This window comes from Oncorhynchus masou, chromosome 1 (assembly GCF_036934945.1).
Source record: "Oncorhynchus masou masou isolate Uvic2021 chromosome 1, UVic_Omas_1.1, whole genome shotgun sequence".
NCBI lineage: Eukaryota > Metazoa > Chordata > Actinopteri > Salmoniformes > Salmonidae > Oncorhynchus > Oncorhynchus masou.
The window spans coordinates 26,945,362-26,969,862 of NC_088212.1; the positions used below are offsets into that span (position 1 = coordinate 26,945,362).

At 42.3% G+C, this 24,501-nt stretch overlaps 2 protein-coding genes across 2 annotated transcripts in view; both read left to right on the top strand.

Annotated features, from left to right (window-relative positions):
* LOC135540694 (neuronal calcium sensor 1-like) overlaps window positions 1-15,454 on the top strand; it is a 32,122-nt gene extending 16,668 nt beyond the window's left edge. Inside the window, exons 4-9 of the mRNA XM_064967103.1 lie at window positions 6,873-7,011; window positions 8,716-8,794; window positions 9,239-9,327; window positions 9,629-9,706; window positions 11,150-11,263; window positions 13,837-15,454. Of these exons, the coding sequence (XP_064823175.1) occupies window positions 6,873-7,011; window positions 8,716-8,794; window positions 9,239-9,327; window positions 9,629-9,706; window positions 11,150-11,248 (484 nt within the window). The 3' untranslated portion in view covers window positions 11,249-11,263; window positions 13,837-15,454. The remainder of the gene's footprint in view (window positions 1-6,872; window positions 7,012-8,715; window positions 8,795-9,238; window positions 9,328-9,628; window positions 9,707-11,149; window positions 11,264-13,836) is intronic.
* A 2,619-nt stretch (window positions 15,455-18,073) lies between these two features.
* Window positions 18,074-24,501, top strand: part of hmcn2 (hemicentin 2) — a 63,628-nt gene continuing 57,200 nt past the window's right edge. The window contains 4 exon segments of the mRNA XM_064967104.1: window positions 18,074-18,433; window positions 22,254-22,324; window positions 22,669-22,827; window positions 22,918-23,040. Coding sequence (XP_064823176.1) covers window positions 18,160-18,433; window positions 22,254-22,324; window positions 22,669-22,827; window positions 22,918-23,040 — 627 coding nt within the window. The 5' untranslated portion in view covers window positions 18,074-18,159.

Below are 24,501 nucleotides of genomic sequence, written 5' to 3' on the forward strand. Positions count from 1 at the left end.
CTTGAGAAATGTTCTATTAACGTATCTTCACTTTTACTCAAGTATGATCATTTGGTACTTTTTCCACTTCTGCAATTGAGTGCAGGAAAAGCAGAATTGATAAGTGCTGAAATTTGTTTTGGTTGAATTTGAATTGAACAGTATAAAATATTTAGAAAGACTCACTGAAATCACTTAGAATGTATGTGTTGCCACCCTCGGATCACTCATTACTCAAAAAGCAAATGTAGAACTTTTATTATTCAAAAACAAAAATACAGTCTAAATACCGTGATGTAATATTTTGGCCATATCGCCCAGCCCTAGTGACAAGCCAAATTCCTTCAACCTCCTGAGGTTGCGCCTTCTTCACCACACTGTCTGTGTGGGTGGACCATTTCAGTTTGTCTGTGATGTGTACGCCGAGGAACTTAACTTTCCACCTTCTCCACTGCTGTCCTGTCAATGTGGATAGGGGGTGCTCCCTCTGCTGTTTCCTGAAGTCCACAATGATCTCCTTTGTTTAGTTGACGGTCAGTGAGAGGTTGTTTTCCTGACACCGCACTCCGAGTGCCCTCCATGTAGGCTGTCTCGTCATTGTTGGTAATCAAGCCCACTACTGTTGTGTCATCTGCAAACTTGATGATTGTGTTGGAGGCGTGCATGGCCATGCAGTCGTGGGTGAACAGGGAGTACAGGAGGGGGCTAAGCACGCATCCTTGTGGGGCCCTAGTGTTGAGGGTCAGCGACGTGGAGATGTTGTTTCCTACCTTCACCACCAGGGGTGGCCCGTCAAAGTCCTGGACCCAATTGCACAGGGAGGGGTTGAGACCCAGGGCCTCCAGCTTGATGATGAGCTTGGAGTGTACTATGGTGTTGAATGCTGAGCTGTAGTCAATGAACAGCATTCTTACATAGGTATTCCTCTTGTCCAGTTGGGATTGTGCAGTGTGATGTTGATTGCATTGTCTGTGGACCTGTTGGGGCGATATGCAAACTGAATTGGGTCTAGGGTGGCCGGTATGGTGGAGGTGTTATGATCCTTGACTAGTCTCTCAAAGCACTTCATGATGACAGAAGTGAGTGCTATGGGGCAGTAGTCATTTAGTTCAGTTATCTTTGCCTTCTTGGGTACAGAAAAAATGGTGGCCATCTTGAAGCATGTGACATATTTCCATGACTGATCAGAACTTGTTTTCTCATGCTCTCTCTTGTCTCTCTGCAGCAAACATATGGTGAACAATATGTTTGGAACATCAAATCGCAATTCACATAGAACCGTGAGAATCGCAATACATATCTTATCGGCACCTAAGTATTGTGATTAGGGTTGCAAAGTTACAGGTAATTTACGCACCCTACTGGGTCCTTATTCAACACTGCAAATGCTTCTGTTTTTATGTGGTGGAAAAGAGTTTAATACATCTTACCCCAGGCTAGATCTAGCCTAAACAATAAATTAGGATTTACAGTAACCTAAACTCAGTAAAAAAAAGAAACGTCCCATTTTCAGGACCCTGTCTTTCAAAGATAATTCATAAAAATCCAAATAACTTCACAGATCTTCATTGTAAAGGGTTTAAACACTGTTTCCCATTCTTGTTCAATGAACCATAAACAATTAATGAACATGCACCTGTGAAATGGTCGTTAAAACACTAACAGCTTACAGACGGTAGGCAATTCAGCTCACAGTTATGAAAACTTAGGACACTAAAGAGGCCTTTCTACTGACTCTGGAAAACACCAAAAGAAAGATGCCCAGGGTCCCTGCTCTTCTGCGTGAACGTGCCTTAGGCATGCTGCAAGGAGGCATGAGGACTGCAGATGTGGCCAGGGCAATAAATTGCAACGTCCGTACTGTGAGACGCCTAAGACAGCGCTACAGCGAGACAGGATTGACATCTGATTGTCCTCACAGTGGCAGACAATGTGTAACAACACCTGCACAGGATCGGTACATCCGAACATCACACCTGCGGGACAGGTACAGGATGGTAACAACAACTGCCCGAGTTACACCAGGAACGCACAATCCCTCCATCAGTGTTCAGACTGTTCGCAATAGGCTGAGAGAGGCTGGACTGAGGGCTTGTAGGCTTGTTGTAAGGCAGGCCCTCACCAGACATCACCGGCAACAACGTCGCCTATGGGCACATACCCACCGTTGCTGGACCAGACAGGACTGGCAAAAAGTGCTCTTCACTGACGAGTCGCGGTTTTGTCTCACCAGGTGTGATGGTCGGATTCTCGTTTATCGTCAAAGGAATGAGCGTTACACCGAGGCCTGTACTCTGGAGCGGAATCGATTTGGATGTGGAGTGTCCGTCATGGTCTGGGGCGGTGCGTCACAGCATCATCTGACTGAGTTGTTGTCATTTTAGGACATCTCAACGCTGTGCATTACAGGGAAGACATCCTCCTCTCTCATGTGGAACCCTTCCTACAGGTTCATCCTGACATGACCCTCCAGCATGACAATGCCACCCGCCATACTGCTCATTCTGTGCATGATTTCCTGCAAGACAGGAATGTCGGTGTTCTGCCATGGCCAGCGAAGAGCCCAGATCTCAATCCCATTGAGCACATCTGGGACCTGTTGGATCGGAGGGTGAGGGCTAGGGCCATTTCCCTCAGAAATGTCCGGGAACTTACAGGTGCCTTGATGGAAGAGTGGGGGTAACATCTCACAGCAAGAACTGGCGAATCTGGTGCAGTCCATGAGGAGGAGATGCAGCTTACATGCAGATAGTTGAATCTTGTTATGTTCATACAAATATTTACACATGTTAAGTTTGCTGAAAATAAACGCAGTTGACAGTAACAGTACGTTTCTTTTTTTGCTGAGTTTATATCACGTGCCTATGCTGCCTTTCTCTATTGATCTCACATGCCAGGTCCTTAATGTTATTTCATGCCATTGTTTAATATGAGGGTTTCAATATTATGTTTTTTTACACGTGTTTATTTATTTTACTATGTGAATATGTCTTTGTTTTAAATGTTTTTGCGCCAAACTGCTGGCAGTTGTGAAAAAAGTCAATAGTTAATTGAAAATAATGCCATTGTTGATTAGATTATTTTTTAATTAATTTGGGTATTTTCTCTTGAACCATATGGTCTATCCACAAGAATATCATGGACAATATGGACACAGATATAAAAACATAATACATTTTTTAAAAGTTATTCAAGTATGAATTACCAAAGTTACCATATATTGCCATAGATGACCTGTTAATTACAAAAATTGCAAAGGTTTCCGGTAACTTTGGTAAATTACCAGTAACTTTGCAACCCTAATCACGATACTTGGGTGCCGATACAATATGTATTGCGATTCTCATGATTCTATATGTATTGCGAGTTGATTTTCCAAACATATTGCTCACCATATGTCTGCTGCAGAGAGACAAGAGATAGCATGAGAAAACAAGTTCTGATCAATCAGGGAAACATGTTGGCTTACTATTTAAAAGAAAATGGAGAACAACCTATAGGATTAAAAATACCTGCGTGTTGGCGCAGGTACAGCTGACTAGCGCCAGCTAGCGCTACAATAGTAGCAAAAAATATATATTTGATGTATTTTTTTCAATCAGTACTTGGGGTCAAATATCGATATAAAATCATCCAACCATAGTATTGCGATATATGTCACTGTATCAGTTTCCACTCCCATCACTAATAGATTGTGTAGTGCTACTGCATTTGAGGCTAAAGTTATTTTTTCACACATAGTCTTGGAGACAGATGAGTTCTGAAAATAGAATGACTTTTTCCTACACAGTCAAGGATTGGTGCTATTGTAGAGGATGTGAGTATTTATAGGTACTCTTTGTCTTTGCATGCATGGCTTTCCCCCTCACAGTTTTTTTGTTGTTTTTTTTTAAACAATTTGTAGCACACAGGGAATTGGGTCATGTCCTCTGCCATGTAACGCAATAAAACACAACCAACTAATCTCAAAGCAAAATGATGATGTAGCTGGCTGAGCCTACTGGATCCTTATTCCACACTGCCAATGCTTCTGTTTTTACTCTTGTAGTAAATGAGTGGTGGAAAAGAGTTGAATACATCTCACCCCAGGCTAGATCTAGCCTAAACAATAAATTAGGATTTACAGTAACCCATATCACGTGCCAATGCTGCCTTTCCCTGTCCATCTCACATGGTCTTTAACGCTATTTTATCGGCCATGGCTTTGTGTCAAAACCTGATCCTGACAGTACTATAGGGAGAGGAGTCAGTGCCTCGTGTGCCAGCCAGTCAGTGTATTGATGCACTTGGCCCTCTCTGTTAGGGCCAGTGAGCAAGGGCACATCCACACACAGCAGCAGAATAAAGACATTGCTTGGTGGGCTTCCCTAGCACGGCGCTACAGAGCTGACCAGTCTCAGGGGCTGCCTGGATACACTGGGGCAGAATAACCCCTTGGCTGGGCACTGCAGCCAGCTGAGTGGCCCTCCCATACATTATTTCACGGAAACTTTGCATGACTCCCCACTTGAAGATCAGCCGCAATCATCATGGTTGAGTGTGAAGGATGAGAGACAGTTTAAATAGGGGAAAAGCCAGATGGTGTGTAATTAGTGGAGGAGCCACCGACAGACATGGAAGAATTAGCGGGGTTAGATAAATGCCGGTGCTGTACATTAAATGTCTCCTCCGTATTGATTATATGCTAATATATTCAGAGGGAAATGTTAGTATGCTTAGTGCTCACCTGCAATCAATAACAGGAGGACAGAGCCAAGTATCCCTGTCAACTGGACAACAACAAGGGAAAATGGCTAAATATCATGGTGGATGGTTATGAGCAGTCCACAACACTGTCAGTCATGTTGGCTCGCTAATTGGGACATAATTGCACTGGCTATCTCTATGTGAATAAATACAATTATCCTGAATGGCCTGGGAACCTAGTGTACCACATGGGGATGTGTGAAGCTCACTCCTCAGCCTGAAATGTCCCCACTTGCACCGCCGAATAGCTAACTTTTTGGTGGCGTCGACTGGTAAGAATCTCCGGGAGGGTGGTCACGTCTGCTAGCAAGGCAGAGATCCCATGGGTTGGAACCTCGGTATGAACCGAATCTGGAGGAAGCAGTACTCGCTAAACTGGCAAAGTGACATCCGTTACACATGGTGCTGTGATTTGGATCTGAAGTTATACTCAGAACAACGCTGGGGTCGTTGTGGATTAAGTTTATGGGATGAATCTATCACATGGGGATGTGTGAAGCTCACTCCTGAGCCTGAAGTGTCCCCACTTCCGTCACTGAATAGCTAGCTTTTCGGCTGTGCCGACTGGTAAGAAGCAAAGCAGAGGTACTGGGTTCAAGCCTCGGTATACGCCGAATCAGGAGGATGCGGTACTCGCTGAGCAGGCAGCAGGGCATCGGTTACACTAGGCTAGACTATATGTGTCCATGCACAACTCCACATATGCTACTGAGTTAGCCAGAGCTACTTCAAACTAGAAAGAGCTGCTTCACATTTACAGTGCCTTGCGAAAGTATTCGAGCTCGAGCTGTTTTGCAAGGAGGAATGGGAAAAAATGTCAGTCTCTCGATGTGCAAAACTGATAGAGACATACCCCAAGCGACTTACAGCTGTAATCGCAGCAAAAGGTGGCGCTACAAAGTATTAACTTAAGGGGGCTGAATAATTTTGCACGCCCAATTTTTCAGTTTTTGATTTGTTAAAAAGGTTTGAAATATCCAATAAATGTCGTTCCACTTCATGATTGTGACCCACTTGTTGTTGATTCTTCACAAAAAAATACAGTTTTATATATTTATGTTTGAAGCCTGAAATGTGGCAAAAGGTCGCAAAGTTCAAGGGGGCCGAATACTTTCGCAAGGCACTGTAGTTTAGTTAGATAGGGATCATCTTGCTTAATGTCCAATTAGTAGTCAATGGCTGCTAACCAACTGATAAAATCTAGAGGGCTGTGAGATTTTGCATGAACAATTGTTTTGCATAAATTCCCCAATGAATCTACTGAAAAGATTTAGTTTTTACGGAGACAATGGGAAATTCACAAATGAGTCAGACGAAATCTATCTCACTTGAAATGGGTCATTTTGGGATTATGATGTGCTTTGTATTGCTTGCACACTGAACGGCAATTAGACTTGATTCCTCCTTGTTCTTCGCTGGGTTTTCATTTCTCTGCATATCTCCACATCTGGATATGCAAATGGAAGGTTTATGGTCTTCTCTTCAAACTTTTCTCAGCATATTTTAAGATATTCTCCGTGTGTCTGTCTGTCCTATTCTAGGCCATGGAAGAGTGTGTTTTGTCTGTTGGGCAGATTAAAAGTATGAGTTTCAGAGTAAGGAGCCAAAGGAAGGACTGAATGAAGCCCAGGATCTGTCCTCTCCTTTTCCCTCGCCGCCTCTGTACAGACCCATTAAAGGCTTGTTATTCCACTGATAACACTGTTTCTTTATTGAGTTGTACAATGAGACTGTCTATGTTTGATTGACTGGGAAATTGCATATGAAACATGGTTCTGTATTTAACTGTGATGTTATGTCATTCTGGATGTATCATCTCCAGAGGCTAGAAGCTCACAAATTGATCTATCATTTATGCACATTAGCAGAAGGAGACAAGAAAGTCATTTGAATTAAACTCCCTCTGCCTCTTCATCGGTTTAGAGACATTGTCTAATCTGCTAGCAAGACAAATAGCTTTGGGTTGAACATGTTGATACAGCATGCTGTTTTATACTAGATAAATGCTGATTGCATGTGAATAGCTGTATCTGAAGCATTGAACACATTTTCATATTATATTCAATAGGCATAATTGTATCCTTATCCTGTGAACCTTCTCTTGTGTTCTCTTTGCATTCCCCTCTCATCATCATCATGTCCTGCAGGTACAAAGGCTTTATAAAGGACTGTCCAAGTGGTCAGCTGGATGCGGTGGGCTTTCAGAACATCTACAAGCAGTTCTTCCCTTTTGGTGACCCCACCAAGTTTGCTTCTTTTGTCTTCAACGTCTTTGATGAAAACAAGGTTCTTGATTGTTGATTCCTTCATTTGTTCCTCCACAAGTACATGTGCTTTTTATGTGATTTTAATTACAATTTCAAAGTCACTGCAATCTTAGTAAACAAACGGTAACATATAGTACAAAGGTTGAGGTTGCTGTCTATGGTTGGTACTGGTAGTTTCTAGTCATGTTACTGGTAGTGTCTGGTCATGGTGCTGGTAGTTTCTAGTCATGTTACTGGTAGTGTCTGGTCATTGTACTGGTAATGTCTGGTCATGGTACTGGTAGTGTCTGGTACTGGTAGTGTCTAGTCATGGTACTGGTAGTGTCTGGTACTGGTAGTGTCTAGTCATGGTACTGGTAGTGTCTGGTCATGGTACTGGTAGTGTCTGGTCATGGAACTGGAAGTGTCTGGTCATGGTACTGGTAGTGTCTAGTCATGTTACTGGTAGTGTCTAGTCATGGTACTGGTAGTGTCTGGTCATGATACTGGTAGTGTCTGGTCATGGTACTGGTAGTGTCTAGTCATGTTACTGGTAGTGTCTGGTCATGGTACTGATAGTGTCTGGTACTGGTAGTGTCTGATCACGATAGAGTTTAGAGGTGCCTGAAAATGAAAGGGAAATGGACTATGTGTTGTTAAGAAAAATCCTTCCAGGCTGGCCTGATGACCCCTGGCGGCCATTGCCTGTGGGTAATGGGTTTTGTGCCATGGAGATCACACACACTGGTTCTGCTCTTTATTTATGGGCTTCATTTGTGCTTAGCACCCTGTAGTTAGAGAACACATTTTTGGGGTCAGACTATCTGAATATGAACAGTGGGGAACTTCTTCTCAGGGTTACTATCCTATCCAAGGTGTCAATTCTCAGGCTCTACTAGGAGCAGCTACTGTCACAGATATGCTGCTTTAGAGCATGAATAGCAAAATACTCTGCACTATTAAAGAATACATTAGTGCAAGTCTGGTACAGCTGAATGAGCTTTGATTTCAGAACTTCATCAAGAGAGCTGAATTTGTCTTTGTTAGTGCTGCTTTATGACTCCATTTTATACTTGACCACTATCTCTTATTGGCAGACATTTCCATGTACTGCACAAATTGAACCCTTGCAGCAGTAAGCTGCAGGCCACCGATTTGCCCCCAATTTTTGGAAGGTAATTGGAAATTCTTCTGAGTGCTGTGACAGGATGCTGTGAGGGAATCCAAGAAAGCTGGAGCGAAATAAAACTGCCTGGAGAATGCTTTACCCTGTAGGACAGAGGGAGAAACCTGTGATGTCCATTTCAGATGTATAATCGATGTGAAAGCTGTGAAACTTATTTGGCTCTAATATACAATGGTTCTATGAGTGTGTAATAACTTTCAAAATATCGTACAGCATGCATCCATCTCGCTAATGACCAGCGATGACATGCTTTAGCCTCGGGGGAGAGCCAGGTGCAGTGCAGAAATAGCAGCGGACACGGAGCACAAGTCTGTCCCAATTTTCAGCAATAGACCAAACAAAGTGTGTTTGGGTGTTAGTGTGAAAGAAGATATTCATTGTCTCTCTCTCTCTCTGCCTCTCTCTATTATCCCCCCTCTCACTCTCTCTTTCTCTTGCTGCCTGACTGTTCCCCCCTCTCTCGCTCTCTCACTCTCTCTCTCTGCCTGTCTGACTCCCCTACCCCTCGTTCTCTCTCTCTCTCTCTCTCTCTCTCTTGTTCTCTCTGTCATTGAATAGGATGGATGCATAGAGTTCTCTGAGTTCATCCAGGCCCTGTCGGTGACCTCTCGGGGGACGCTGGACGAGAAGCTCAGATGTAAGGAGAGATGACCCCTTCACATTATGCAGTGACCCCCAGATGCACTTTGACACTTCAGTGACAGGACATGGCTCTTTGTGATCCTATTGTTATGCATGAACAAAACAAAGAGCTTAACAGGCTCACAGAAGACAACAAATAAGAGATAGTTAGACATGGTAACGCATTAAGCTAAATTATGTTGCTACTGTGTGAGCCCTGGGTTTGGATATTTGGGGAAAATGGTTCTGACTATGCAGGGGTTCATTCCATTTCAAAACCCTCATCCTACTCCACTCCCCCACACACAGCCACTCATGTTCAATCTGATTGGCAAGCATACAATACATAAGTACAAAATAAAGGCTACATACACTCACCGATCCCCATCTGCACAATCTCAAAACAACTTTATTTACAGTCAGTACTGGGCATTCACCATTGTTTTTGCTGTCTTTACAGGGGCTTTCAAATTGTATGATCTTGATAACGATGGCTACATCACACGAGACGAGATGTTAAACATCGTAGATGCCATATATCTGATGGTGGTAAGTTATACAATGCTAAAATGTTCCAATGTCAAAGAGAAATGGTAGCATGCACATAATGTTTTACATTTAACTAGGCAAGTCAGTTAAGAACAAATTCTTACTTACAATGACAGCCTAGGAACATTGGGTTAACTGCCTTGCACAGAACAACAGATTTAAAAAAAAAAATGGTCAACTCAGGGATTCGATCTAGCAACCTTTCATTTACTGGCCCAACACTTTAAACACTAGGCTACCTGCCGCATCCACAAAATACATTGACATGTATATTGACAGTATATTTGCCTCTGTACTCCAGGGGAACACTGTAGAGTTACCAGAAGAAGAGAATACACCTGAGAAGAGAGTGGACCGTATTTTTGCCATGATGGACAAGGTATATCGCTATATAAAACACTGCAGTAACGCAAAACCACCACCGTGGGTTATCAAATGTATTTATATAGCCCTTCGTACATCAGCAGATATCTCAAAGTGCTGTACAGACACTCAGCCCAAAACCCCAAACAGCAAGCAATGCAGGCGTAGAAGCACAGTGGCTAGGAAAAACTCCATAGAAAGGCCTAAACCTAGGAAGAAACCTAGAGAGGAACCAGGCTATGAGGGGTGGCCAGTCCTCTTCTGGCTGTGCAGGGTGGAGATTATAACAGAACATGGCCAAGATTTTCAAATGTTCATTAATGACCAGCATGGTCAAATATTAATAATCACAGGCAGAATAGTTGAAACTGGAGCAGCAGCACGGCCAGGTGGACTGGGGACAGCAAGGAGTCATCATGCCAGGTAGTCCTGAGTCATGGTCCTAGGGCTCAGTTCCTCCGAGAGAGAGAAAGAAAGAGAGAATTAGAGAAAGCATACTTAAATTCACACAGCACGCCGGATAAGACAGGAGAAGTGCTATATAACAAACTGACCCTCGCCCCCCGACACATAAACTACTGCAGCATAAATACTGGAGGCTGAGACAGGAGGGGTCAGGAGACACTGTGGCCCCATCCGATGATACCCCCGGACAGGGCCAAACAGGAAGGATTTAACCCCACCCACTTTGCCAAAGCACACCACGAGAGGGATATCTTCAACCACCAACTTACCATCCTAATACAATGCCGAGTATAGCCCACAAAGATCTCCGCCACGGCACAATCCAAGGAGGGGTTATGATATGATATCATTATGTAACTACGTGTTGATCTTTGGTATGTTGGTAGCTATTTTGCACTTTGTTGTACAACTTATAGATCACTTTGTTGTTCAAGTAAGTGGCAGTACTATTGTAATGAACTAACTAGCAAAATCAACAGAAAAGACTGAATGTGGATTTGTTCTTACTGTTGTCCCTGTGCTGTAGTGCAGTGAGGCGGGGAGTGTAGTTTAACCCCTTAGCCATAGCCATCCCAGCGTCACTAACACTGCCTGCGGTGTATAAACACCACAGATTTATCCTCACCACCACAGCCCAGTGCTAATGCCCGGTCAGCTCACTCAGGCCCTCCTCGTCCTCGGCTTAGTGAGAGATGAGATAGAGCCAGCTTGGGTGTTTGTCAGTTCAATACCCAGTGCCAGAATCAGCCAATAGGATTGGCTTCAGAGCACAGCAGCAGCACTCAGTCAATTATATGGGCAGAGGGAAGAGAGCTGACCATCCAAGTGCACTGAACTAGATCAGCCAAGCTGTGTTGAACAGGCTCTGGTACTTTACTCAGGATTTTTTTGAGAAACACTTTTGCCCCCTGCTGGTAAGATAGAGTTAAAGTAGCCTGATCTGGGATACAGCTGCAGTTCCATTGCATTCTCTTCTCCTGTATTCCTATTCCAGAATGCTGATGGCAAGTTGACCCTGCAGGAGTTTCAGGAGGGTTCCAAGGCAGACCCCTCCATTGTGCAGGCACTGTCACTGTACGATGGGCTGGTATAAGGCATAAAGTGTTTGGTGAGTAAAGCAGTGAAAACTTGTATATGTATGTATATATCAAAACCTGTATATTTATGTATTTGTAAAAACCTGCATATGTTCAGTTGAAGTCGGAAGTTTACATACACCTTAGCCAAATACATTTCAACTCTGTTTTTCACAATTCCTGACATTTAATCCCAGTAAAAATTCCCTGTATTTGGTCAGTTTGGATCACCACTTTATTTTATGAATGCGAAATGTCAGAATAATAGTAGAGAGAAAGATTTATTTAAGCTTTTATTTCTCTCATCACATTCCCAGTGGGTCAGAAGTTTGTATACACTCAGTTAGTATTTAGTAGCATTGCCTTTAAATTGTTTAACGTGGGTCAAACGTGTGGGTTACCTTCCACAAGCTTCCCACAATAAGTTGGGTGAATTTTGTCCCATTCCTCCTGACAGAGCTGGCGTAACTGAGTCTGGTTTATAGGCCTCCTTGCTCGCACATGCTTTTTCAGTTCTGCCATCAAATTGTCCATAGGATTGAGGTCAGGGCTTTGTTATGGCCACTCTGTTATGGCCACACTTTGTTTTCCTTAACCCAAGTATGCTTGGGGCCATTGTCCATTTGGAAGACCTATTTGCCACCAAGCTTTAACTTCCTGACTGATGTCTTGAGATGTTGCTTCAATATAGCTACATACTCTTCCTGCCTCATGATGCCATATATTTTGTGAAGTGCACCAGTCCCTCCTGCAGCAAAGCACCCACACAACATGATGCTGCCACCCCCGTGCTGCATGGTTGGGATGGTGTTCTTCGGCTTGCAAGCCACCCCCTTTTCCCTCCAAACATAACTATGGTCATTTAGCCAAACAGTTCTATTTTTGTTTCATCAGACCAGAAGACATTTCTCCAAAGTATGGTCTTTGTCCCCTTGTGCAGTTGCAAACCGTAATCTGGCTTTTTTATGGCGGTTTTGGAGCAGGGGCTTCTTCCTTGCTGAGTAGCTTTTCAGGTTATGTCGATATAGGACTTGTTTTACTGTGGATATATATAGGATTAGTTTTACTGTGTATATAGATACTTTTGTACCTGTTTCCTCCAGCATATTCACAAGGTCCGTTGCTGTTGTTCTGGGATTGATTTGCACTTTTCGCACCAAAGTACGTTCAACTCTGGGAGACAGAACGAGTCTCCTCCCTGAGCGGTATGACGGCTGCGTGGTCCCTTGGTGTTTATACTTGCGTACTATTGTTTATGCAGATGAGCGTGGTACCTTCAGGCATTTGGAAAATTCTCCCAAGGATGAACCAGGCTTGTGGAAGTCTCAAAAAAAAAAACTGATTTCTTTGCTGATTTCCTTTGATTTTCCATGATTTCAAGCAAAGAGGCACTGAGTTTGAAGGTAGACCTTGAAACACATACACAGGTACACCTCCAATTGACTCAAATGATGTCAATTAGCCTATCAGAAGCTTCTAAAGCCATGACATCATTTTCTGGAATTTTCCAAGCTGTTTAAAGGCACAGTCAAATGAGTGTATGTAAACGTCTGACTAACTGGAATTGTGATACAGTGAACTATAAATTAGTCTGTTAACAATTGTTGGGAAAATGACTTGTGTCTTCAACACGGTAGATGTCCTAACCGATTTGCCAGAACTATAGTTTGTTAACAAGAAATTTGTGGAGTGGTTGAAAAATGAGTTTTATGACTCCAACCAAAGTGTATGTATACTTCCGACTTCAACTGCATGTATGTGTTAAAACCTGTATATGTATTTATGTGTAAAAACCTGTATATGTATGTATGTATGTATGTGTAAAAACCTGTATATGTACAGTGGGGCAAAAAAGTATTTAGTCAGCCACCAATTGTGCAGGTTCTCCCAGCATTTGGATGATCCAAAAAGATGAATGAGTCAGGCCTGTAATTTTCATCATAGGTACACTTCAATTATGTATGTATGTATGTATGTATGTATGTGTGTGTGTGTGTGTGTGTGTGTGTGTGTGTGTGTGTGTGTGTGTGTGTTTTGGGTTAAAATGTATGTATGTATGTATGTATGTATGTATGTATGTATGCTGAAGTAACAGTTTGGTTGGTCCTTGTGTGTAATTGACCAATTAAGTGATCTTCATCTCTTTATCTTAATCATGCAGCATCCCAGTGATGGAAATGTCACATGGTTCTACATATCATACAATCACATTTTTGTTGTTGTTGCTAGAATTAGAGAAACTATGAATTGTGTGGTCAATTGATCTGTTGAGGATGACATTATAGTACAGTGGTCAGAGACTCGCATGGTCTAAAAACAATGCAGAGCAGTCATTGTCAGACCACAGTTGCAGAGAGGACAGTTAGCTGGTCTCCTCCCTCTGTCTAATGTATTCAACTGCCCATTATTGCCAATGTTAGGTTCAACATGTGACAGAGTTTTGAGCTCAATATAGACAGATACATGGGGCCGCTTGGGTTTAAAGTAGCCTTGCATTTACTTCTTATAGAGTTCAGGGTCCCTTATTGTCAATAGGATCTTGCACTGTTTGTTTCCATGTCTGATTTCATTACCACATTGAACTCAATGGTGATTATTATTACAGATTCCCAAGTGAATCTAACACAGTGCCATCACACCTGCTATGAGAAGAAGCATCTACAAACATCAACATCCCTCCATGCACCATCCAGAAGGAGACGTGGGAGGGTGAGGAGGCGGGCACAGACTTGTGTAATACTTTCCTCAATTGCACATATTCATCTCCACTAATTATTGAAAACAACTCGGAGCCCTCTGATATTACAACATGTAAAATAAAACAAGGGCAAGAGGGTAAGAGACACTGAACGTAACATGCGAGGAAGGAATTTGTTGATGGTATATGTCTGTGGACTTCATTCAAGAACTCAAACAAGGGATGGACAGCACTGAAGACCAGCTTTAGAGAGAGTCTAAAGGTTGTTCTTCCCTGTGGTCTACACTGGAGGATACCCCTTGAGGTGTGTGTGAACTGTGAACGGCGCTCAACAGAGCCATAGTGGTGTGACATGGCTACCTGAAAGACTACAGCGGGAGACATCAACAGGCACTGATTTGAGTGTGGAGAGAGATCAACTTGTTTATAAACCCATGTACATATGATATAGTATACACTGAGTGTACAAAACATGAGGAACACTTTCCTAATATTGAGTTGCACCCCCTTTTGCCCTCAGAACAGCCTCAGTTCTGTTGAGTGTGAAAAACCCAGCAGTGTTGCAGTTCTTGACACACTCAAACCGGTGTGTCTGGCACCTACTACCACATCCTGTTCAAAGGCAATTAAAAATGATGTCTCAATTGTCTCAAGGCTTAAAAATCCTTCTTTAACCTGTCTCCTCCCCTTCATCTACACTGATTGAAGTGGATTTAACAAGTGACATCAATAAGGGGTCATAGCTTTTACCTGAATTCACCTGGTCAGTCTATGTTATGGAAAGAGCGGGTGTTCCTAATGTTTTGTACACTCAGTGTAAATAGGCGTGTAACATTTAATATTTGTTGCTTTGCTGCATTTGTTGGAGTGCTGTTTATTCACATGAAATGAAGCTTAAGACTTTTTTTAAATGGAACGCCTTTTTTTCATCCTCCTTCAAAACCAAACTGCTTCCTTCTGAGGAGATTTCTTTTATATTTTTATTTGAGGGGAAAGTGGGCAGGGAGTGGCTTTTGTAAGGATTAATTTATTATGTTTGTGGTATGTGCCTCCTATTGTGTTAGATGTCTGTTCCCTTTCCCATCAGCACTACCATCAAGGCACTGTAATGTTTAAAGCCACTTCTTGAATGGCATGACCAAGCAACACAGTGTAATTCTTCACAGTTGACATATCCCAATTGAGACTCATTATTTCCTTTGAGCGCATCTTACTCCACCTTGTGTATACACAAGGCTTCGGCTATTGAGAACAAACAGGCATACATTCTCGTTGTAAAGCTGCTTGCGGGCTGTGTGTTTGAGCCTGTCGTCTTTGTGTCTGTCCTGTGTGTTCAACAGAAATCACAGATCCCAGCATGCAATGATGCTTTTTCCCCTCCAGTCTTGGTTATTTCAGTCTGAACATTAGGTATTTGTCAGCTTCATTGATTTAGCCTTACTCAAGGGTGAAAGATCATTTCCCCCTGTGCTGTCATTTACATTTAAGAACACAGAGCACAGAATAAAAATCATTTTAAAAGTGGCTGCCTCTACATTTGTGTGATTGAATTTGTTTCCTAAATCGTGGCTCGGTTCCCTCAAATACACTTTATTCAAAATGGGATACAGGAACAGAAATCAGACAGAAAGTGGTTGAAGTAATTTTTTAATGGAGATTCTGGCTTTTGTACAATTGAAACATAAATTACCCTGTTATCATTAATTAGGGATTTATCCATCAAAGCCTGGTGGTCTCACTTGGTGAAACAAAGACTAACTTGTTCATTAAACAGAGCTTTATGACAGTTCATAGATATGAGTAAAGAGTGCTTTCCATTTCAAACCCATACTCTAGTCTAACACCATAGGCTCACAGTGTAAGCTTTTATGCCCTAACTTTAAGTATTCCTACAGCAGACTGCCTCACTTCAAATAGTCCATTAAGAAGTAGTGATGTTCTTGATGTGCCATCACTGTGTGGGTGAAAGTCATAGTGATTGGGTTTATAGTGGCTGGGTACAGGCTAGGCAGGTTCTCAGCAAGTTAAACACTGTCTGTTCATTATTGTCCATCTGGTTGAGTGCAGGAGATCTTAGAGCCATTAGAATTGGAGTTACTACGTGGTGCAAAAGGAGGAGGAAATTGTGCCATGCTCATACAGTGCATTCGGAAAGTATTCAGACCTCTTCATGTTTTCCAAATGTTGTTACATTACAGCCTTATTCTAAAATGTATTCAATAAAAAAAATTCTCAGCAACTTACACACAACACCCCATAATGACAAAGCGAAAACAGGTTTTCAGAAACTTTTGCAAATGTATAACAAAGTAAAAACAGATAGATACCTTATTGACATAAGTATTCAGACCTTTTTCTATGAGACTCAAAGTTAAGCTGAGGTGCATCATGTTTTCATTGATCATCCTTAAGATGTTTCTACAACTTGATTGGAGTCCACCTGTGGTAAATCCAATTGATTGGACATGATTTGGAAAGGCACACACCTGTCTATATAAGGTCCCACAGATGACAGTGCATGTCATCAGGTTCACCTTTCAACAGGACATTGACCCTAAGCACACAGCCAATACAACGCAGGAGTGGCATCTGGAAAAGTCTCTGATTGTCCTTGAGTGGCCCAGCCAGAGCCCGGACTTGAACCCGATCAAACATCTCTGGAGAGACCTGAAAATAGCTGAGCAGTGGCGCTCCCCATTCAACCTGTCAGAGCTTGAGAGGATCTGCAAAGAAGAATGGGAGAAACTTCCCAAATACAGGTGTACCCATGAAGACTCAAGGCTGTAATCGCTGCCGAAGGTGCTTCAACAAAGTACTGAGTAAAGGGCCAGAATACTTATGTAAATATGATATTTCCATTTTTTATTTGTAATCCATTTGCAAAAATTTCTAAAAAACGTTTTTTTGCTTTGTCATGATGGGTTACTGTGTGTATATTGATGAGGGAAAATACATTTTAGAATAAGGCTGTAACATAACAAAATGTGGAAAAAGTCAAGGGGTCTGAATACTTTCCGAATGAGCTGTTTGTCTGAATTATGACCTGGTTGGTTCAGAAAGAGAAAATGTCTATCATTGTAGCAAACAGCTTTAAGTTCTTGTTTTGCAGCAGCATCCTATAAAAGGTATTGTTTCTCTTTAATATGCTTTTCTTGTGTAAGAAGAAATGTGGAATAGGAGACTGAAATGATAATTCCTTTAGTCACAGAAGTGTGACTCTAAATCTCTGTCGATTTCCTGTTATTTCCTGTCAGACACCAATGGTTATTTTTTGGGTCTCTGAATTGTCCACAATCAAGACATCACCTTTCCTTCCTCATGTAGGTTGCCTTATCTCCTCGCCAAATGTACGGATATGCTACCTCGGTCTCACGGCTTGCATGGCGTGACAGTTACATATTTATTTGGGCTCAAATAAATCTAATGAAAAAAATACAGACAATAGATCACTGAGAGCGAATGCGTGATGCAATCGAAGTATCCGCTCTTATCAGAATGTGTAATCTGAAGAGAAATAGACGCTTGGCTTCCTAAACCTTTCCTCTGAAAACACATCTGGTACAGTATTTCTCTGTATCTTGTCAGGCTACTGATTCCATTCATGCACCAGAGGGATAGTATACTGTTATGACAGGCTACTACCAGAGAGTAGCATGTACAAAATTAGATGCCAGCTGAATATAAACGCTGCTATTAATAAAACCCAAGCCATTTGGACAATGCTCTTCAGTCATGACCACAAATATTATCCACTGTAAAAGTTGTGCACAATTGCATTGCACCAGACTAGGTTGGCCGGATCCAATGCTGCTAGATAAAGTGTACCCAGCCTGGAGAATGTGGGATATGGGGTTGGGGCTGGAAGTCATAGCCGGGTCAAGTTACACACACAAAAAAATCTGCTTGTTCCTACTCAGGACCCGTTTAACACCCATCACCGCCCCCGTTCTGAGCGCTCAGCGTTCCATTTCTCCAGGGGAGAAGCTCGTTCCAGTCCCTCCAAACGTTTGTACATGGATGTAACTCGGAGGAAATAACGTGCTACATCATCTACTCTAGATCGGTGTGCATTTCAATTGAGGCAACATTTCCAATGATTTTTGGATTTGAGTTGTTTTTGGCAATAATTGTATTTCTATAGGCCTAGGTGATTTTTTTTATTCGCCTAAAGTTTTGTTTTAACTGGTTTGTTACATTTCTGAAAACAAAAACAGATGCAGTGAATTGATAATGACCGGTATTATGTTGAAGTGCCTTGTCTTGGCGCTCTTTATTTGCGGGTCCAAAGTACTGGCGGACCTGCGAGTTGAGGGGGTCCAGGAGGACTTCGATTCCATGGACAGTGACAGCGCTTCAACCCTGGCCTTTGTGTTCGACGTTACCGGCTCAATGTACGACGACCTCAAACAGGTGATAGAGGGCGCTTCTCGGATCCTGGAAAAGACCCTCAACCGGAGGACCAGACCCATCAAAAACTTTGTCCTCGTCCCGTTTCATGATCCAGGTAAAAAAAAAAAAAAAGATGAAAAGTTGCAGAACTCTAATTATTTCTTACAAGGGTAAGAGATTTAGCATTTTTTTTAAATGACAATAGGCCTACATTATTTACATTAAACAATTGACATGAACAATTGATTTCAGTCTCCTGCATTTCACTCATGACTTATCTTAATATTTACTAGCCAAATCAACTGTAGCCTATATATACAGCATAACCTTATCTGATTTATATTATGCAAATTATTATCCATTGGCTAATCTGAGGTTTTTAACTGGAAGCAAACTACAAATTACAGATGTTTATGGCTCTGTTTCAAGATAAACAAATTCGAAAAACAAGACACTAATTTGGTCTTTCCACGAAATGAGTACCTTTTGCATCCCTTTGATATTTTAATTAGAAGTTGTGCACCAATGTTGAATAACATTTTAAAAGCTTGTTGTAATCAATGAAGTGCCCTTTAATATATACCACATGGAGAATTCAATAAATCAGATTTGTATATGAATAAAGACTTGCCAATGTGCCAAAATTCCAGGAAGATTTTAATGAACTTAACCAAGTTTTTGCCATCATTGTCCTAGTTATTTTGTTGCTTTGACAAAATCATTTCTGGAGATGAGTATTTATTTCATGTGAGTAGTGATACATTTTAACAAAAAAACAACCTGTTCCTCATTTTAAGGTCAACCCTGTTATGTGAACTGAACTCTTGTTTTAATATGTTGAAACTATTCCTTTTAAAATATATTTTTCAAAAGAAACATTGAACATCTATCTAATAGTCAAATCATAATATAAAAGCAAGCGAGCTGGCTGGCTCTACTGTTTTTGCCCATTTTCTGGTGTTTTGTGGTGGAAAACCGAGTGAATCTCGCATACTGTAACACTTCAACCCTGTTACCCATAGATCGACAACCTAGAAGTATTTTAACAATTTTGTTTGTTTGTTGTGAAGCTTGCATTCAATTGCCCCTCTCTGTTGCACCCAACAAGCTTCCATTTCCCCTGTCACAAGGGGATTTATGGCTGATTAAAGATAAAATCGTCACCCCTGTTAAGGTCAACCCTGTCACTTTATTTGGCACTTTATAAACCTCTTGAGATGGCAAAGCAGTTGTTGTATTAAGTTGAACATGTGCTCCTTATGACAGAATGTTAAAATGAGGTGATATCAACCACAACAGAAAATCTTTAAGTTACACATCACAAAGGGCACAACTTGGTGGAACAACCCAGCTACATTTGAGGCTAGTTAGTGTGCTTAACATGACTCACACAGAGGAACAGGATAACTGGGATAAAGGGGATGGCAACAGGTAAGCTTCTTCCCCAAGCGTCCCTCTTCCAATCTCCCTCTATGGGAAAGCTGGAGTTTGAAAATAGAGAGTGCCCTATTGGGGGAGGGTGTTTGAGCCCTGATGAGAAGCATATGCTGCCTGCTTGTGTGTAATTACCCCAATCACCCCCATCCACCCCTCTGGAAAGCCTACCAGCCCCAGTAACCAAGCCTGGGTCTAAGAGCTGGAAGTTGGAAGGGGGATGTTGTGCTCGGCTAGCTACACTAACACCACACATTCTGTCTTTGGGGACCTTGTAAAACTCCTGAGATTGCAAAGAAACTGGGTGATTGACAAAGAGGCGTGACAGTATCCATGTTTATCCTGACAAGAAAAAGACGGTGGGAGTGTGAGAGCGATCAAGAAATAATCACCAGGCAGACAAACAGTCTGACATGTCCACAAATTATCAATGTCTATTGTAATAGTTATATTTAGTAAGCAAGGCTTGCAATTTGATGGCAAAGCTTGAAGCACACCTGCCACACGTACACACACAAACACACACACAAAAACACACATGCGTTGGCCCCACCTCAACCTACCGGGCCCATCCCTCACACTTGAGTGAAATACTGTTCTATATGCTAACCTATTCTCTATCACAAACAATATATTCTCTGTTTGTCGGTTAATGTTTACTGCTACATCAATCACCCCTTGAAGGAGTCCAAATAAGTGTCAGATCTTAGCAGGCTGTTATTTGTCATGCTGGGATACACTGCAGTATGAGAGGGGACCAGGTCACTCTCTGTTAAAGGTCCAATGCAGGCATTTGTTATCCCAAAATCAAATCATTACTATGATTGTTTTCAATTCAAATGGTTTAAAAAAAGTATTATTTCAAACTCACGTTTTTGACTTTCATTTATCCCCAATTTTTCCAGGTAAGTTGATTGAGAACACGTGCTCATCTACAGCAACCACCTGAGGGATAGTTACAGAGGAGAGGAATGGGCCAATTGAAAGCTTGGGATGATTAGGTGGCCATGATGGTTTGAGGGCCAGATTGTGAATTTCAAAACCAACAGGTGTAGACCTTACAGTGAAATGCTTACTTACAAGCCCTTAATCATCAATGCAGCTATAAGAAAAATAAGTGTTAAGTAAAAAAATAGTAAAACATTTCAAATAAAAGTAACAAATAATCAAAGAGCAGCATTAAAATAACAATAGCGACCTGGGTGCACACAGATGGCTATATACAGGGGGTACTGGTACAGAGTCAATGTGCGGGGGCACCGGTTAGTCTATGTAATTGAGGTAATATGTACATGTAGGTAGAGTTAAAGTGACTATGCATAGATAATAAACAGAGAGTAGCAGCAGCGTAAAAGAGAGAGAGAGGGGGGGAGGCAATGCAAATTGTCTGGGTAGCCATTTGATTAGCTGTTCAGGAGTCTTATGGTTTGGGGGTAGAAGCTGTTAAGAAGTATTTTGAACCTAGACTTGGCACTCCGGTACTGCTTGCCGTGCGGCAGCTGAGAGAACAGTCTATGACTGGCGTGGCTGTAGTCTTTGACAATGTTTAGGGCCTTCCTCTGACACCGCCTGGTGTAGAGGTCCTGGATGGCAGAAAGCTTGACCCCAGTGATGTATAGGGCTGTACGCACGACCCTCTGTAGTGCCTTGCGGTCAGAGGCCGAGCAGTTGCCATACCAAGCAGTGATGCAAACAGTCAGGATGCTCTTGATGGTGCAGCTGTAGAAATTTTTGAGGATCTGAGGACCCATGACAAATATTTTCATCTTAGGGGGAATAGGCTTTGTCATGCCCCCTTCATGACTGTCTTGGTGTGTTTGGACCATGATAGTTTGTTGTTGATGTGGACACCAAGGAACTTGAATCTCTCAACCTTCTCACTACAGCCCCATGAGAATGGGGGCATGCTCAGTCCTCCTTTTGCTGTAGTCCACAATCATCTAGCCAGGACACCGGGGTTAACACCCTACACAGGGCAATGTCTCCAATCACTACCCGGGGCATTGGAATCTTAAAAAAGAAATTGACAAGAGGAAATAGTGCCTCCTACTGGCCCTCCAACACTGGTCTCCCATCCAGGACCAACCCTGCTTAGCTTCAGTGGCAAGCCAGCAGTGGGATGCAGGGTGGTTTGCTGTTTGACTGCACTGGTGCTTTAACTTCAGCACTAAACACAACTAATGATTACCCAGTCATCATGGGCTTTTTGACCCAGAGATGGCACAATGCCCCCGCAGACATGCTATATTGTTATATCATCTAGCATGTATGTGATACTTAATTGTCCACCACTAAATAATTAGGGTATTGCAAGCAATATTTTTGAGGGAGCAGCATGGACGACCATTTAACCATGGACTATCATCCAGAACCCTATAATTATCCAGTGCAACTGACCTATCGTTTTATCTTAAATTTTCGTCTTTTATTGATTGTCCTTTGATTATCCAGCCATTCGTCATGTATAATGTTAATAGCGTCCACATGATGTGTTCTCCTAGACATTGGCCCTGTGTCCATCACCACTGACCCAAAGAAGTTCCAGCAGGATCTGCAGGAGCTGTTTGTCCAGGTGTGTACCAGAACCAAAGCCTGTTACAACGTTAGAGCTACACCACCTCTGCCAGAACATCTGACAGACTCTATAGGATAGGCTGTACATGCTTGATATCAATCTGTAGACCAGGAAAGAGGTAGGCTATGCAGGATCTTTACAATGGAAATGCAGACTACTTAGAATATAAAGCCCATAGTCTCTATAGTCAATACAGTATAGTATTGTTTTCTAACCTCAATAAGATTATGGTTAGGCTACACAGCATAGCACAGGTCTATGCATAGTGATGTATTGCTTGTTCCTATTGAGGCCCTCAGTGATGGCGTTAGATCAATGGTCTGTGTGTTGTCTTCTCTCAGGGAGGTGGAGACTGTCCAGAGATGAGTGTAGGAGCCATAAAGAAGGCCCTGGAGGTGTCTCTACCAGGCTCCTTTATCTACGTGTTCACTGACGCCAGGGCCAAGGACTACCACCTCAAAAGGGACGTGCTGCAACTGGTGCAGCTCCGACAGTCACAGGTAATGATTGATTGCAATGTATGATTACAATAATCTCAGTATAAGTTCAGTAATAATAACCTTCCACTGCTGTCCTCTGTGTGCACCCAGGTTGTGTTTGTCTTGACTGGGGACTGCGGAGACCGCTCTCAGCCTGGGTACAGAGCCTATGAGGAGATCGCTGCCACCAGCTCTGGACAGATCTTTCATCTGAACAAGCAGCAAGTCAATGAGGTGAGAGGTCATCAAACAAATTGATATTATTTTCAAGCATACTGACGAGGGTGTGCTGAGTCAATGGTCAACCATAGTGTGATTTTTCTGTAAGAAGCAAAGGTGTATTGTCTCTTCAGGACATGGGTTAAATAAAATGCAGGTGGGTTCAAGTGAACAAATGGTTTATGGAGAATATTTGATATGTGAAAGCAGTTGAAAGACTAGCGATATGAATCCCATATCACACGAACATGTAATCATTGTATAGTTCATAGACAAACATCAAATATTTTCGAAGTTAATATTAAACTCACCAGGAACTACATAGTAGGGGTGAGTGATTCCTTTATCTTATCATGTAACTGAACCCCAAATCGTGGAAGCCAAATTCAACGAGGCTCAATAACTCCCAATCAAACATAAAAGAAGCCGGTTTCCTTTGGGAGAGACACTGGTATTCCGAATATCATCACATGAGATGGCTGGGCTGAGGAGAGGGCAGCTCTACACTGGAGCCAAGTATGACTGTTCATTGGGGGAGGTGGCCCACTGAACCCCTGAACCCAGTTCTCAATGTGTGTTTTTATGTGTGTCTGCTTTCTTTCAACTCATGCCGGTCTTTATGTATGCAAGTATGTATGGTGCATGTGTGTATGTGTGTGGGATTTGGTTCTAAGAACACTTCATAGCCTCCACAGTTCATTGAGGAGTGTCTGAATGTCATGTCCACATTGCAGGACAGTGCTGTGCTGCGTTATGATGGTTAATAGTGAGGAGCTTTCTTGTCCCCCCCCCAATAGAAACCAGTCCGCTCAACCTGGGCCCGAGTGTAGATAGTGGCAGAGTGCCTTCATGTTTTAATGTGACCCATTATTAAAATGTCATGCTATTCTCTCTGTTCATTTAACATGGAGCCACATGGAGAACTACTACTGTATTTCAGTTGCATTTACAACCAGTGGGATTGTAACTCCTGTTATTACTAAATGAATGTTAATCTTTTAATCCTTAGAAACCACATGAATACCTCACGTCTAACTAACATGTTCCCCCTTAATATGAGTTTAATAAACTGTTGCCAAATCAAATATACATAGTGTTTTGTGGTCCCGGGGGGAGAGGTGGAGAGAAAACAGACTGCTTATTTTACTGTCTAATCCCAGGATATGATCTGTCATGGCTTCCCTTTCCAACACAGCTGCCCACTGGAGCTGGCTCCAAATCCACACACAACAGCTCATTGTGAAACCTTGTGTGTGAGACACTCCTTCAACTCTTAAGACTTAACTTGTTGTTATCACTGGAGCAAATAGCCAAACAATCCCGAGCTCGGGTAGAACAAGAACACTCTAACACTAATGGTCCTAATGATCACAGAGGCTATCCTCATTTCTAAGTGTGTGAAGGATGTAAAGAGGACTGAGAACCTGGCTTAGAACCTCAACTTAGACTCAATAAGGGTGAGAAAGAGACAGGACA